Source organism: Mesocricetus auratus, unplaced genomic scaffold (assembly GCF_017639785.1).
Source record: "Mesocricetus auratus isolate SY011 unplaced genomic scaffold, BCM_Maur_2.0 Super-Scaffold_100048, whole genome shotgun sequence".
Lineage (NCBI taxonomy): Eukaryota > Metazoa > Chordata > Mammalia > Rodentia > Cricetidae > Mesocricetus > Mesocricetus auratus.
Genome location: NW_024429225.1, coordinates 5213165 through 5227724, shown reverse-complemented (window position 1 = coordinate 5227724; position 14560 = coordinate 5213165). Strand labels below are relative to the sequence as shown.

Here is a 14560-nt window from a genome sequence, read left to right as displayed (position 1 = left end):
GTTCAAGACCAGCCTGGTCTACAAAAGCTAGTTCCAGGATAGGTTCCAAAGCCACAGAGAAACCCTGTCTTGAAACCCCACCACCACCACCAAAAAAAGATGATAATTATAAAAGAACAAAGACTTGAGTTCAGATATATTAATCATATCAGTAAATATTGTCTTATTCAAAAGAAAATTTCACATGGCTTTTCCTGCAAAACCCAATTCTGGGCTGTATTTGAGGCATATTTAGAGCACAGTAATACAAAATGGACGTGCAGCTACCAAGGCCTAATGGAGAGAAGAATTCTGTCTTCAGCAATAGCAAAAGTAAAACTCAAGCCTCCCCCCATCCCCACCCCCAGTAAAAGTAACAGTACGCACAAAGCCATAGCTTGGGACGTTCTGCTTTCAGTGTGTGCTCCTAACACAGCAAGCATCACAGCGCACAGAACCTCTATAGAGCATCAGAAGAAGCACACACAGGAGCCAGGGTGGGGGGTTCTAGCACTCCAAGTCGAGGCCATCCTGGGCCACCCAGGGCCACACAGGGAGGCACTATTACAAAAATCGCAAACAGCATCATAGCACAAGTCTGGTAGAATGAAAACACATGAGATCATCTGACATATTTCCTGCCCAAGCCCAGAATCAGCCATTTTGTTCATCTGTGTTGTAATTTAAAAAAGAAACAGCAGGATGGAGTCACACCATATGGCTGGCTTCACATAGGAGGTTTATTGGAAGAGGAGAGAGAAGGGGCAGAGGGGGAACAGAAAGGGGTCAGAGACCACTCCATGGGGACAAGAGTGACAGGAGAGAGAGAGGGAGAAAGGGAGCGGGAGAGAGAGGGGAAGATAGGAGGTGGGCAGGACCCTTTTAAAAAGGAGCATAGTGAACGTGCATAGGTGGTGCTCTTAGTGGCTGCAGCTGAGGGCGTATCCTGTCAGGACCCCAAGGGCAGGCCACTACAGATGGCTGAATATTAACAAGTTGTCTTGAACACTGAGAGAACTCTGGGATTAGCTCAGCTCACTCAGTGTTAGCGTTACTCACATGCACTGAGTGGTTTATGCCCCTCCCCTTTTTAAGGGAAAGGCATCAGTTCACGTTGATATTCCTAATTGAAATTTATAATTGCAGAGGGGTTTTTTGTTTGTTTTTTTTTTCCTTTTTTGTCTGCATCCCTTCTGTGCCAAAGTTCTAAGTCCCAACTTTCAGGTTCAAAGGAAACTCCAGTTCTTCAAACTCCAAAAGGCAGTCAGGATGTCTAGAAGTGAACTCAGCCTGGACTATGGAAGGCTCTCTGGTGATTAGATAAAGCCGGCATTCCTCAGGAACTAGTGAAGCCAGTTCTCATCTGCCGAAAGAAGCCATTTCCCTAACCTCTGGCAGCAGGGATGTTTGGCTCTCCAGTTAACACACATCTGTGGCCCTGACGGCATACCAAGGTCCAGTTAACACACCTGTGGTGCCGGTCAGTGTATCAAGGTCAGTGGCAGCCTCCAGGCGCCCTCAGTCTCTACTCACAAGTACAAGTTCGCATTTTAAAGCTCCCACACCTGTCTCCTGCCCCCAGCCCACCCCAGCTACCCATCCTCCTTATGAGCCAGCTCCTCCCACCATTCTCAGCCCTCGCTATGCTGGTCACACCATGCTCTCTCCATCCTCTGTGCCCTGCTGTTCTCCCAGCTGCACACAGCCCTGACTGTCTACTTTCTCTCTCTGGCTCCGGACCCTTCCAGCTGTCTCTGTCTGTCTTTCCCATGGATGTTTCCTCTTTTATGCACAATAAGATGTTACCACAACACAGAGTGTCCGTGTCATCAGTTAATACACTAATGATATTGGCAAAAGCTGGTGCATTCATCTAAGCCTACAATTTCAAATTAGCTGCATTGTTATGTGTAAAAATGTGGCTATTGCAGAAAGGTTAATGCTGTGGGATAACCCTTCTGTGTACTGTGAATATGTATTCCTCTCATTGGTTAATAAAGAAACTGCGTTTGGCCTACAGCAAGGCAGAATAAGGCCAGGCTGGAAAGCCAAACTGAAAATACAGGGAAGAGAAGGGTGGAGTCTGGGAGAGGTGTGAGCCAGCCGCCCAAGAAGCAAGATGCCAGCAGACCGGTAAAGGCCACAGCTATGTGGCAATACACAGATTAATAGGAAGGGGTTAATTAATTAAAATGTAAGACCTAGTTAGTAATAAGCCTGAACTATAGACCAAACATTCAGTAATTAATTTTAAGCCTCTGAGTGATTATTTAGATGGGGCAGGACAGGGAAACCTCCACTTACGGTTTTAATGTTGTCTTTGTTTTGTCCATAGATTTCGTGTGCGTGTGCTGGTTGATGTTGTTGTTTGGGGGCAGCTATTGGTCTGTTTTTTCCTGTTAGTGGTGCTGAGAGTTGAACTCTGGACCTGGTATGTGCTCTGCAAGCACTCTGCCACTGTAGGGCAAGCCCTGTTTATAGGATTCAGGACGACTATTAGTGTGGTTTATTTAAAATAAGCAAAGGTCTTAGGCTTCTGGTAACAGTGTATAATTGGAAAAATGTTATTCAATAATTGTTTTCCTACAATGGATGAGAAATTTACTGTAATTGCTTTATTATTTTCCTTGTGTTCTACCTGGAAACAGATGTATTCTAGCATGGCCTTAAAAAGCTCAGCATTACATGCACTGGGATATTGCATTAATATAAGGCTGTCTTAGTTAGGGTTTCTACTGCTGTGAAGAGACTCATGACCACTGCAGCTCTTATAAAGAAAGCATTTAATTGACATGGCTTAGAAGTTTCAGTTGTTCAGTCCATTATCATCATCACAAAGAGCATGGTGCCATGTAGGCAGACATTGTGCTGGCTACATCTTGATATACAGGCAACAGGAAGTTGACTGAGACACTGAGTGGTACCCTGAGCATAGGAAACCTCAAAGCCAGACCCAAGAGTGACATACTTCCTCCAACAAGGCCACACTCACTTCAGTAAAGCCTCACCCACACCTCCTAATATCCCACTCCCTATGAGACTATGGGAGCCAGTTATATTCAGACTACCACAAAGACTTTTTGCACGACCAACAAAGTCTTAAAGTAAAGCCTTTAACCTCCAAATTTGGGTTATTTAGGGTCTCAAATACATAGATAGTTGCTCATCTATCTTCTGAATGGTAAAGCAACTTATGTGTAATGTTTCGTATAATTTAGTCTTGGTATCTGTAAAAATCTCTAGCGAGGTGTAGTGTTTCACACTTACAACCCCGCACTCAAGAGGCAGAGGCCGGAGAGTAACTGCAAGCATGAAGCCAGCCTGGTTTGCCCATTGAGTTCCAGGCCAGCCAAGGCTACAGAGTGAGACCCTGACTGGAACAAACAGGAAAATTACACCCTGGTTTGAAACCTGGATTAATTTCTACCTTAAATGAAGATATTGGGTCATTAAAGTCTGTTTGGAGAATAGCAATAGTAAAATATAAAATTGTAGCTAAGTCTCCTTTTGAGAGGTTGATCTTGTGATGTCTCTTTTCAGAAGCTGATAAAATACCAGTAATGCGTGGGCAGTGGTTTATTGATGGGACTTGGCAGCCTCTAGAAGAAGAAGAAAGTAATTTAATTGAGCAAGAACATCTCAGCTGTTTTAGAGGTCAGCAGATGCAAGAAAACTTTGATATTGAAGTGTCAAAATCCATAGACGGAAAAGACGGTAAGATGACCAGCTAATGCTTTATATGTTCTGTGACAGTAAGTAATTGATAAATCTTAGAGTAGTCGGTAAGTTTGGTAATAGTAGCTCAGGAGGTGTTAGAATGTGTTAAATTTGACATTTTTGAGGGGCTGAAGGATCAGGCCTTATGAATACTAAGCAAGTGTTTTACCCCTGAACTGTATCCCCTAGCTCTAAAATTTGGTTTTTTAAAATACTTAGTATTCTAGAATTTAAAGTTACTGTGAATTTTTGGATTATTTTTTACTTAGTACATACGTTTTATTGCATGATACTAACAAAATTTATAATATTGGTACAAAATGTTTATATTATACTCCAAGTTAGTCATTTGGGCCAATTTGAATTATCACTGAAAATAGAACTTATTAAATAAAATCCTTGCTCTTATGTAAAAAAAGCATTTTTATTAGTATTTTAATGTTGATTCTTTTCCTGAATTTTCAAAGCCAGCATTGATTTGTGTGTCTTTTAGCTATTTCTAGATGATAAATGTCAGTTTTTAATTTAAAACAGTGTTCTCTTTACAGTTCCTTGTTAAGCAAGTAAATATGTTAGAATGTTGTAGAATAGCCAAGATTGCCATGTTTTCAGTATGTGTCTGAATCTTGAATAAACCTCAAAATATGTGGTAAAGTTAAAAACCCTTCTATCATTCCATTTAATGCAGGCAGTGGGATCAACTATTCTGGTGAGTACAACGCACAGGAGCTTAGAATGAATACATAGATACTCGGAGTGTTTCTTCATCCTTGCTTGCCTTTATTTGGGAGGCTTTTGGCAAGCCCTAGTGAACTGAAGTACAACCTGAGTAATCACTTTCCTTCCCCATAAAACCTCTCTGAAGCCAGGAAGCATTCCCAGATGTGGCTCTTCACCGTCTCCAGGCCTTGTATCCAGTCTCTTCTCTTTGGTCCATTTATTCCCTGCTTCTGCTCTTTACTGTCACCTCACTGAACACACAGATACATACATTGGTCACAAGAAAAGAAGCTTTAACGCTGCCTTAGCTTTTGTGTGTACTCAGTTAAGTCTGGCTAAATGAGGAAACTTGTGATTTCCACATAAACAATAAACGACCTGTGAAATCCATCATTTATGTGATACTCGGCATACTCTGAGTTTTAGATACATTATTTCATTTTATTAACCTGTATAGTCAAATATGTCCTTATTTTGCTGACAGACTTAGGTTTTGCTCTCAGTGTAGACAAAGCGGTTCTCTGTAAGAGCCGCGGCTGCTGATGCCTGCAGTAGTGCTTTAATAACTAGAGAAATCGCCTTGCACTCTTGGGCAGCAAGAATTGAAAAGTTTTCTGTGATTTGAAATTAAGGGATAAAATCTCTCTCCGCTACTACCAGAATCACCACAAACCTGCTTCGCAGTGTCTGAATGACAGAACCTTTGTCATAAAACAATTTCTTTGCTATTAGAGAAAGTGGAGTTTGGGAATTTTTTCTTCCTTAAGTCTTCTACCTCAAAAATAGCAATTCATGTAGCAAACATAGTTTTGTCACCCCAATTCCTTATGTTTAGTGCTTGAAAGCCCCTGGGCTTGGAGAAATGGAGGAGAATATACATTATCAAAGGAGCTGTCCCCTGCTCAGACTGTTCTACCCCTCTGCGGATCCAGCCTGTGGGGTGTCAGCAGCTGTCATCTCTACATCTTACCTGTTTAGAATCATAGTCACAATCAAATTAATGTTCATGTGAACTCTATGCTCTCTTTCTAATTATTACATGTAACAAATACTTCAGTCTTCAGCAAAGTGCCCAAACTTAATATGCCTAAGTATGCAGTTTATGCTGGGCGGAGGTGGTGTTCAGCTTTGATCCCAACTCTCAGAGGTTTCAAGGCCAGCCTGGTCTACACAGAGAAACACTGGCGGAGGGGAGTAACGTTTATTTATATGAGTAGGTTCTCTCTCTCTCTCTCTCTCTCTCTCTCTCTCTCTCTCTCTCTCTCTCTCTCTCTCTCTCTCTCTCTCTCTCTCTCTCTCGTCTCTAAATCTCAACTAGTGTAACATTATTTGGTATCTTTAAGGATCCACAAGGCATTCTAAATAACATGTTTAGCTAGGCATGGTGGTACACACCTTTAATCACAGCCCATCTACACAGCAAATTCCAGGACAATCAGGAAAGGGGGAGGGAGGAAAGAGAGAAGGAGGAGAGAGTAAAGAAAAAAGAAATAATGTATTACATTGTCATATTTTTAAAAATGATTCCTTGAAGTTATTACAAGAAAATTTTATGTATGTATTTAACTGTTGTTTGTTCGTTTTTCAAGACAGGGTCTCTCTGTCCTGGCTGTCCTGGAACTCACTTTGTAGACTGAGGCTGGCCTTGATCTCACAGAGATAGATCCACCTGCCTCTGCCTCCCAAGTGCTGGGATTAAAGACATGCACCACCACCACCTGGCTACAAGTTGATTTCTTTTTTTTTTTTTTTTTTTTTTTTTTTTTGAGGCAGGGTTTTTTGTTTTGTTTTGGTTTTTTTGGTAGCCTTAGCTGCCCTCGAACTAGCTGTATAGCCCCTGCCCCTCAGTTTTTATTTTGCTGATTGTTTTGAAACGGTGTCGTGTAGTCTCAGTGGGCCTTGACTTGTGCATGTAGTTGAGGGTGCCCTCTTGGCTCTGGCACCCAAGTGCTAAGATTGCAAGCATACACCCCCACTCCCAGCTTGTGATGAGAATGTTAGCTCTGTTGTGGTGTATAGGTCAAGGTTCATCATGTTGTTAGCTCTATCATTTTCAGTCTTTTCATCTATTACTTAGTATTATGATACATATATGCTCAGAGGTTAAGGTGTGACACTTAACTTTGAAGATCATGGGAAATTTGGTAGTGTACTTCACAGCTGGTATTTAGAACTTTACCCTCCAAAAAGCCACCAATTAGGAGAAAATACCTCACACGTCAAATATTTAACAAAAAACATATACTCCAGATTATTTTTTTTTTATAACTTTTCCACCTAACTATTTCCGCGTGTGATGACACAGCGTTGGCTCTTCCTTTGTCAGGATTGTTAATGCCTCCTAGTTCTGCTAGGCGCTTTTGTGGGAGGAGTGTAAGGTCATGCACCCATGGAGTTTTCAGGATGTGTTGGGAGAGAGCCAGCAGGACAGTCCCCAGACTGAGTGCAGGCGGCACAGCGGATCTAGACAGTTTGGAACAGAGTGCCATGGAGTGATTAGCAGGCTGTCTGTAAAGTCTCATCCAATAAATATGAATGTTTAAAAATGCTAGAAGCAGGAACTCATTAGTATTTTAGGAAATTCCAAAGAAACTAAGTTCCTACCTTCAGAGCATTAAAATAAGATACTACTTCTCACTCTTTTGAGCATGTCTGTTTAGTGTGTCTAAGTTTTACCTCCTTTAGATTTTTCTGACTAATCTCAAAATAAACATTGAACTAGATTGATGGATGTCTGATATATAACTATCCAAATAAAGATAACCCACTTTGTGACTTAGACCCTTGAACTTAATTCTCTGGGAACTAAAATGAAAATGCTCTCCTGCCTCATCTAATAACCAGAGGAAAAAAGTTATTTGTATGTGTGTGCCTGAGTGTATATGTGAACCACCTGGGTGCAGGAGTCCAATGGGGTCAGAAAAGGCTGCCTTCTGGGTGCGGGGAACAAACCCAGGTGCTCCGCAAGAGCAGTAAACACTCTTAACCACTGAGCCTTCTCTCCAACCCCAAGGCTAGAAAATGTTTATCTAATACAGTGATAATATAGTCTCAGCCTGTCCATTCACTTAAGATGACTAATATAAATAAAATTGTGCCTTCGAATAAATAATTCTTACCAAGAGGTGGTGGCACACACTGTTAATCCCAGCATTCAGCAGCTGGATCTCTGAATTCAAGGCCAGCCTGGTATGTAAAGCGAGTCCCAGGGCTACACAAAGAAACTACTGAGACAGGCTACTCTGTCTCGGAAAAAAAATCCGTAAACACACTTAGTACTGGATTGTAGTTTCATCCCTTTCAGTTTACCCAAGCATATATAGTAGTTTCTAAAAGTTGACCTAAATGCATTAATAGTGTGCATCACTCCCACAAACATGCACAGCCTGAATTCTGTAGTAGAAAAACATAAGACAATCTGAAAGTAAGGGCTGTTCCACCACATAACGTGTAAGATGTCCCTGTGTGGTTCACACTTCGTCACAGGCAGGAGCTGAGCCAGCACAGTGTAAGCTGGGACTCTGAATGGGGTCTAGAACAGAAAATCCATGAGTGAGGTCCTTTCTCAGAGCGGGGGGCAGAGATGGAGGGGAGCATTCGGGCCCCTTAACCAGTTTTCTTCTCTGTCTTTGGTGGCTGAGGATTCCCATCTTCTAGTTCGGGGTTACGATTTTTTAATTTAATTTTTTTTATCAATTTGCTCAACTTAAATTTACTTGAGATCCAAAAAAAGAGTGCTACAGTTTAGTTGTAGTTAGCAAGTTTGAGATGCACAAGGCCACCTGCTTTCCCTGAGAGAAAGAATGTTCCAGATCAACGCTAGGCATCATGGCACATGCCTGGACTCTGATTGCTTGGGAAGGAAACTCAGCATGGGATCATTTGAGGCAGCCTGGCCAAACCGCTATTTAAAAATGAGTAAATACTAATTTTCCAGACTATTAGCTTTCATAAAGGGAGAAGTTGCTGTGTGTCTCTCTTGTAGGAATTATCATCGTATCCGTTTTTGGATACACTTACTATATTTAGAATTACATGGTAGAGATAGTTTCTTTGAGAGATTGATTAATTAGTAAGCAAATGATTCTAATGATTTAACATTTGTCTTTTCATTACCAAGCAAGACTTCAACGTATAAATGTCTTATTAAATGTTACCAGCCTGTACTCACATCTTCAGTTATACTGTGAATAAATGCATACTTTTGTAATAGTACATAGAAACCACTAAGTTTCATGTTTGGCAGAATTATTATTTTAGCAAAAGGAAATAGAACTTTCAAGAACCTAAACCTCCTTCCCCCCATGAGTGATCTCCGATAATAGTCTGTAAAGGTTTTCTTCTGTTAAAAGTAATGCCTGTAATTCTGTGTTTGGGGCTGAAAGAATGAAGCTCCCCAGCAGATGATTTTCAAGTGAAAATAAGATGAGGGGTAAAGAACCATAACCATTTAACTTTATAGAAATGTCTTAAATAATTGTGCTTTTCTGTTGGGAGTAAAGGCTTTGTAATGGGTTTTGTTTATCTTCATGGAGTTAAGCATTGTTTTTTAAAGGTGAGAATGCATTTTGTGTCTTTATGCTTTCTGAAAGTGCTTACATAGTTTTATAATGTCAGGTGGCCCATATGTGTCCCAAGAGCTCTTTTTGGTAAATGTGGGATTTGGTTCAGGTTCGGGTTACAATCTAGTCCTTGTTTCTTTGTGAGGCAAATTACAAGTTGATGTTTGTCTGACCCTTAGCCGTTAGCAGCTTTTTCCTGGTTTAATGTCTTTGCTGGCCTAAGTGTAACTGCTTCTGACTGACTGACCAGAAGGCCCATGAAGGAACAGACGCCGGCTTCCGTGTCCTTTCTATTACTCAAAGGCTGTCACCCAGCTTTTAGCCCCGGTTTAAAGTCTTAAAGCCATCTAATTGCATGTAGATATAGTAATTTAACATGCAGATGTAGTTGTTAATGCCTTGTAAAAATTTCCTGAGGAACCTTATACATAAATATTTGCATATACTTTAATTGTATATACAACAGAAATTAAAGATTTTTTTTATCTGAGCAGTATTAAGCCTTTGAATGTCAAATAAATGTAGGAGGCAATGATGGTGAAAATTGAATGTATTAAAATACAAATTTTAGCTAAATCACAAAATTTTGTTAATTAGCTAAGTAGTAAACTGATTTATAAGATTCAGTTTCAAGTATAGTGAATAATTACTTAAATATAAGAGAAGGCTCAGCAGTTAAGAGCACTGACTGCTCTTCCTGAGGACCCGGGTTCAAATCCCAGAACCCACCCAGCAGTTTAAAATTGTCTGCAACTCTGGTTTCAGGAGATCTCATACCTTCACACCAATGCACATAAAATTTATTTTAAAAATATAAGGAATGTTATAGGCAATATATAACTAGCAAAATTCAACAAGGAACATGGGGATTTAAGGTTATCTACTGATTTGTCAAATATCAAGTCTATGCTTGTCTTTTCTGTGTTGTCTGCTTAATGTCAATCACAGCATGTTTTCTAATGAGACTATTTTTGTTATGCTATCATTAATCTTTCCAAAAGGGATAGTTGAAAGTGGAACCTCCAATATGATTTTCTTAAAAAGTTTTTCCCTTTCAAGTCTTTTACCACTTTCTCGGTTGTGGGAGGGGGCCTTGCTTCTGAAACAGTCGAAGTCATCCTACCTCAGTGTGGACAGCGTTCAGTGCCGTGTGTGCTGTGGTGCCTCAGGCCAGCGGAATTAGCTGTTAAAATGTGGTTGTATTCTCAAATTGTATATCACCTCTTCTCTATGTTATCACAAATTTGGTGAAGTAAATAGCTTAATATCAGAAAGATAGAGTGTGTAAATCTCTGTTAGCATTCGAAAATGCCATGCATTTCTTGTAGCTATGCAAAGGAATTAAATGATGATCGTGTAATTGTCTGTCACTGATAAATTTAGATATTATTTGCCTTTGTTCCTTTCAATAAAAGTAGAGCATATATATTTGACAGACATTAAACTAATTTTTGTTTGTTGGTTTTTAGTTAGAAATTATATTTTACAAAGCATTTAGAATAATGTTTGTCAAATGTAGTTTTTAAAAGTTAAGACTAAAAGGAAAAGGCAAAGCAGAGAACTCGCCTAAATTTACTTTGAAGCTCAGTGTTTTTGCTTTCTTAGTTGTCAGCCACCTCCCTCCCTTCTCCCTCCCTTCTCTGTTCAAATGGAGAGCATATAAGGAGAGTGCAGATGCCACAGGTCTTAAGCGAAAGCGTTCCCAAGGTACAGTAACCGTACTTCTGTTCTCTGTGTAGCTTACCCCAGCTGTAGTTCAGTTGTGCTTAAAGCATAGAAGTGCTTGCTAGTTTCTTCTGAAAATGTGTCTGTTGTGCTATTTGGCTTAGTTCTACATTTTTATACATATATATGAAAACTGTATTCCATTAAGGTGTTTGAATGTTAAGATGGTCCACTTTAAGACAACATATAAATGACTTGCAGAGGAACGGAGTTTGGCTAGATTTATATTTTCTCTACATATTTGATCATGAAGTTTCAGTCTTTTAAACGTAGGTAGATCAGAACTATATTAATAATTTGTTTTATAAATGGTTATTAAGCCCTTACAAAAGTTGCTAAACCTTTTTTTTTGTTTTGTTTTGTTTTTTGGTTTATTTTTTGGTTTTTACGAGACAGGGTTTCTCTGTATTGTTTTGGAGGCTATCGGTCCAGCCCGGCCTTGAACTCACAGAGATCCGCCTGCCTCTGCCTCCCAAGTGCTGGGATTAAAGGCCTGGCGCTAAATCTTTTTACTTTGTGAAAACCTTTTAAAAAAAAAAGTCTGAGTCTGTGATTGCTTTCTGTTAATTGAATCTTAGGCCTGTGAGAGGTACATTCACACAACACGCACATGCACACATGCACACGCACACGCACACACACACGCACACACACCAGTAACTTACCTTGAAAGGTAAGTAAAATATAATTGGTTGTCATAAGTCTTTAAGTTATTTCTGATGTAAGAAGTAGATTTTCTTACAGTGTGCCTTGTCTTCTCATGGGGGAACACGCTACGTCAGCGTGTCTTACAGTCTTGACCAGGACTGTACAGTCTTACACACAGAACTGTACTCTTAATTTGGGCTCATACCCAATCTGTCTTTAGGTAGGACAGGGGCACCCAGCCAATCAGTCTCCTTTTTGTCTCACGTTGAGTAAAATTTTCATATAACTTGATAGTTTTAGTAAAATCAACAGAAGAAATAGTACCTAAATTTCTGTGTCAGAGCTATTGAAAACTTTTAAATATGTGTGTACCCCTTAGAAAGAGGAGCCATACCCCTGAGGACACAACCCCTTGATAATCAAAAACCAGATCACCTACATACAAGAGGTTAATACTTTATAGCCGTGCCAGCCACTCTGCTGTTCCTCATAGCATTGTTGAGCATTTATGAAGTTCTGTGCATTGCTTATGTGACATGAATGTTTGTAATGAAATTTTCTCTACTGAACTAAAGTACGTGTTGTCTGAGTTAGGTGATAGTGATCCAGAAACATGAGTATTCGAGTATTTCACACAAAGAAACTCTGTCTTGGAGAACTTGAAATTCCTCTCTTTTGTACCGCAGCTGTTCATAGTTTCAAACTGAGTCGGAACCATGTGGATTGGCATAGCATGGATGAAGTGTATCTCTACAGTGATGCAACAACATCCAAAATTGCCAGAACCGTCACCCAAAAACTGGGATTTTCTAAAGGTAATTGCTACATGTCACTGTGACTCATCAAAATTATGGGAGTCAGAAGTAGGTAATTCATATTCTGTTATATATATATATAAATATATATATATATATTTTTTTTTTTTGGTTTTTCGAGACAGGGTTTCTCTGTGGCTTTGGAGACTGTCCTGGAACTAGCTCTTGTAGACCAGGCTGGTCTCAAACTCACAGAGATCCGCCTGCCTCTGCCTCCCAAGTGCTGGGATTAAAGGCGTGCGCCACCACCGCCCGGCTTAATATATTTTAAGTACAAATTACACTCAGTGAAAAGAACCCACTGAGCAAAACTTTTAGTAAGGTGTATGTCTTCACTCATCAACTCATAGTTATGAGTTAGAATGTTCGAACGAGGACAGTAAGTGCCCTCCTTGAGACAGTGAACCTGAACATGGTACTTGGTACAAAGCATAAAGGAAGAGGAAGCTGAAAATGTCCCTGTTATCTTCAGGACAGTGGGTTTCGTGACTGGGATTGTTGGGACAGAAGCCATATTGTCATGGATTCAGTTTCAGGGAAGGAGGGAATGGTGGTTGTGAGAAAAACAGCACAGCTCATTGTAAAGCTTTGCTAAACGAATTGTTTCTTGGCCTCTTGCAGTTTAAAGTAGGTTTTTGATTTTTTTTGTGGGTTTTTTTGTTTGTTTTGTTTTTTTACTTCTTTTTTTTTCCCCTTTGGGGGCTGAGGAGACTTTTTGTTTTGTTTTGTTTTGTTTTTTTGTCTGGTTGGTTGGTTGGTTTTTTGTTTTGCTTTGTTTTTGAGACAGGGTTTCTCTATGTAACAGCCCTAGCTGTGGTGGAACTCTCTCCTTAGACTAAGCTGGCCTTGACCTCACAGAGATCCACCTACTTCTGCCTCCTTGTGCTGGGATTAAAGGAATTCACCACCACTACCCTGCTAAAGTAGTTTTACCAAAAGAGAAAAGAAGGGTTAGGTAGATGGCACCATAGAGAAAAGGACTTGCCACTCAAGTGTGATGACCTGAGTTCACATTCTCAGAAGTCACATAAAAATATAGAGGCATGGTGTGCACCTGCAGTCCTAGACACACTGTGTGCATTTATAGTCCTAGACACACTGTGTGCACCTGCAGTCCTAGACACACTGTGTGCATTTATAGTCCTAGACACACAGTGTGCACCTGCAGTCCTAGACACACAGTGTGCACCTGCAGTCCTAGACACACAGTGTGCACCTGCAGTCCTAGACACACAGTGTGCATTTATAGTCCTAGACACACAGTGTGCATTTATAGTCCTAGACACACAGTGTGCACCTGCAGTCCTAGACACACAGTGTGCACCTGCAGTCCTAGACACACAGTGTGCATTTATAGTCCTAGACACACTGTGTGCACCTGCAGTCCTAGACACACTGTGTGCATTTATAGTCCTAGACACACAGTGTGCACCTGCAGTCCTAGACACACTGTGTGCATTTATAGTCCTAGACACACAGTGTGCACCTGCAGTCCTAGACACACTGTGTGCACCTGCAGTCCTAGACACACTGTGTGCATCTGCAGTCCTAGACACACTGTGTGCACCTGCAGTCTTAGACACACAGTGTGCACCTGCAGTCCTAGACACACTGTGTGCACCTGCAGTCCTAGACACACAGTGTGCACCTGCAGTCCTAGACACACTGTGTGCACCTGCAGTCCTAGACACACTGTGTGCATTAATAGTCCTAGACACACAGTGTGCACCTGCAGTCCTAGACACACAGTGTGCATCTGCAGTCCTAGACACACTGTGTGCACCTGCAGTCTTAGACACACAGTGTGCACCTGCAGTCCTAGACACACTGTGTGCACCTGCAGTCCTAGACACACTGTGTGCATTTATAGTCCTAGACACACAGTGTGCACCTGCAGTCCTAGACACACTGTGTGCATTTATAGTCCTAGACACACAGTGTGCACCTGCAGTCCTAGACACACAGTGTGCACCTGCAGTCCTAGACACACAGTGTGCACCTGCAGTCCTAGACACACAGTGTGCACCTGCAGTCCTAGACACACAGTGTGCACCTGCAGTCCTAGACACACAGTGTGCACCTGCAGTCCTAGACACACAGTGTGCACCTGCAGTCCTAGACACACTGTGTGCACCTGCAGTCCTAGACACACAGTGTGCACCTGCAGTCCTAGACACACAGTGTGCACCTGCAGTCCTAGACACACTGTGTGCACCTGCAGTCCTAGACACACAGTGTGCACCTGCAGTCCTAGACACACAGTGTGCACCTGCAGTCCTAGACACACTGTGTGCACCTGCAGTCCTAACGCTGCTGCAGGGGACACAGGGCCCAAGCTGAACCCTGAGAAGTGAAAGCCAGCTGTGCTGTCATCATGCAGCAGAGAACAGGAGG

The 14560-nt window shown here is 41.2% G+C and overlaps 1 protein-coding gene across 6 annotated transcripts in view; it reads left to right on the top strand.

Annotated features, from left to right (window-relative positions):
• Ddhd1 (DDHD domain containing 1) overlaps positions 1 to 14560 on the top strand; it is an 80521-nt gene that overhangs the window by 34156 nt on the left and 31805 nt on the right. For 2 of the 6 annotated variants that reach the window (XM_040735750.1, XM_040735752.1), the window contains exons 2-4: positions 3520 to 3693; positions 10584 to 10685; positions 12038 to 12166. In XM_040735750.1, the coding sequence (XP_040591684.1) occupies positions 3520 to 3693; positions 10584 to 10685; positions 12038 to 12166 (405 nt within the window). Of the gene's footprint in view, positions 1 to 3519; positions 3694 to 4384; positions 4406 to 10583; positions 10686 to 12037; positions 12167 to 14560 lie in introns of all 6 variants that reach the window. The other 4 variants (XM_040735751.1, XM_040735754.1, XM_040735753.1 and 1 more) reach the window with 2 other exon arrangements.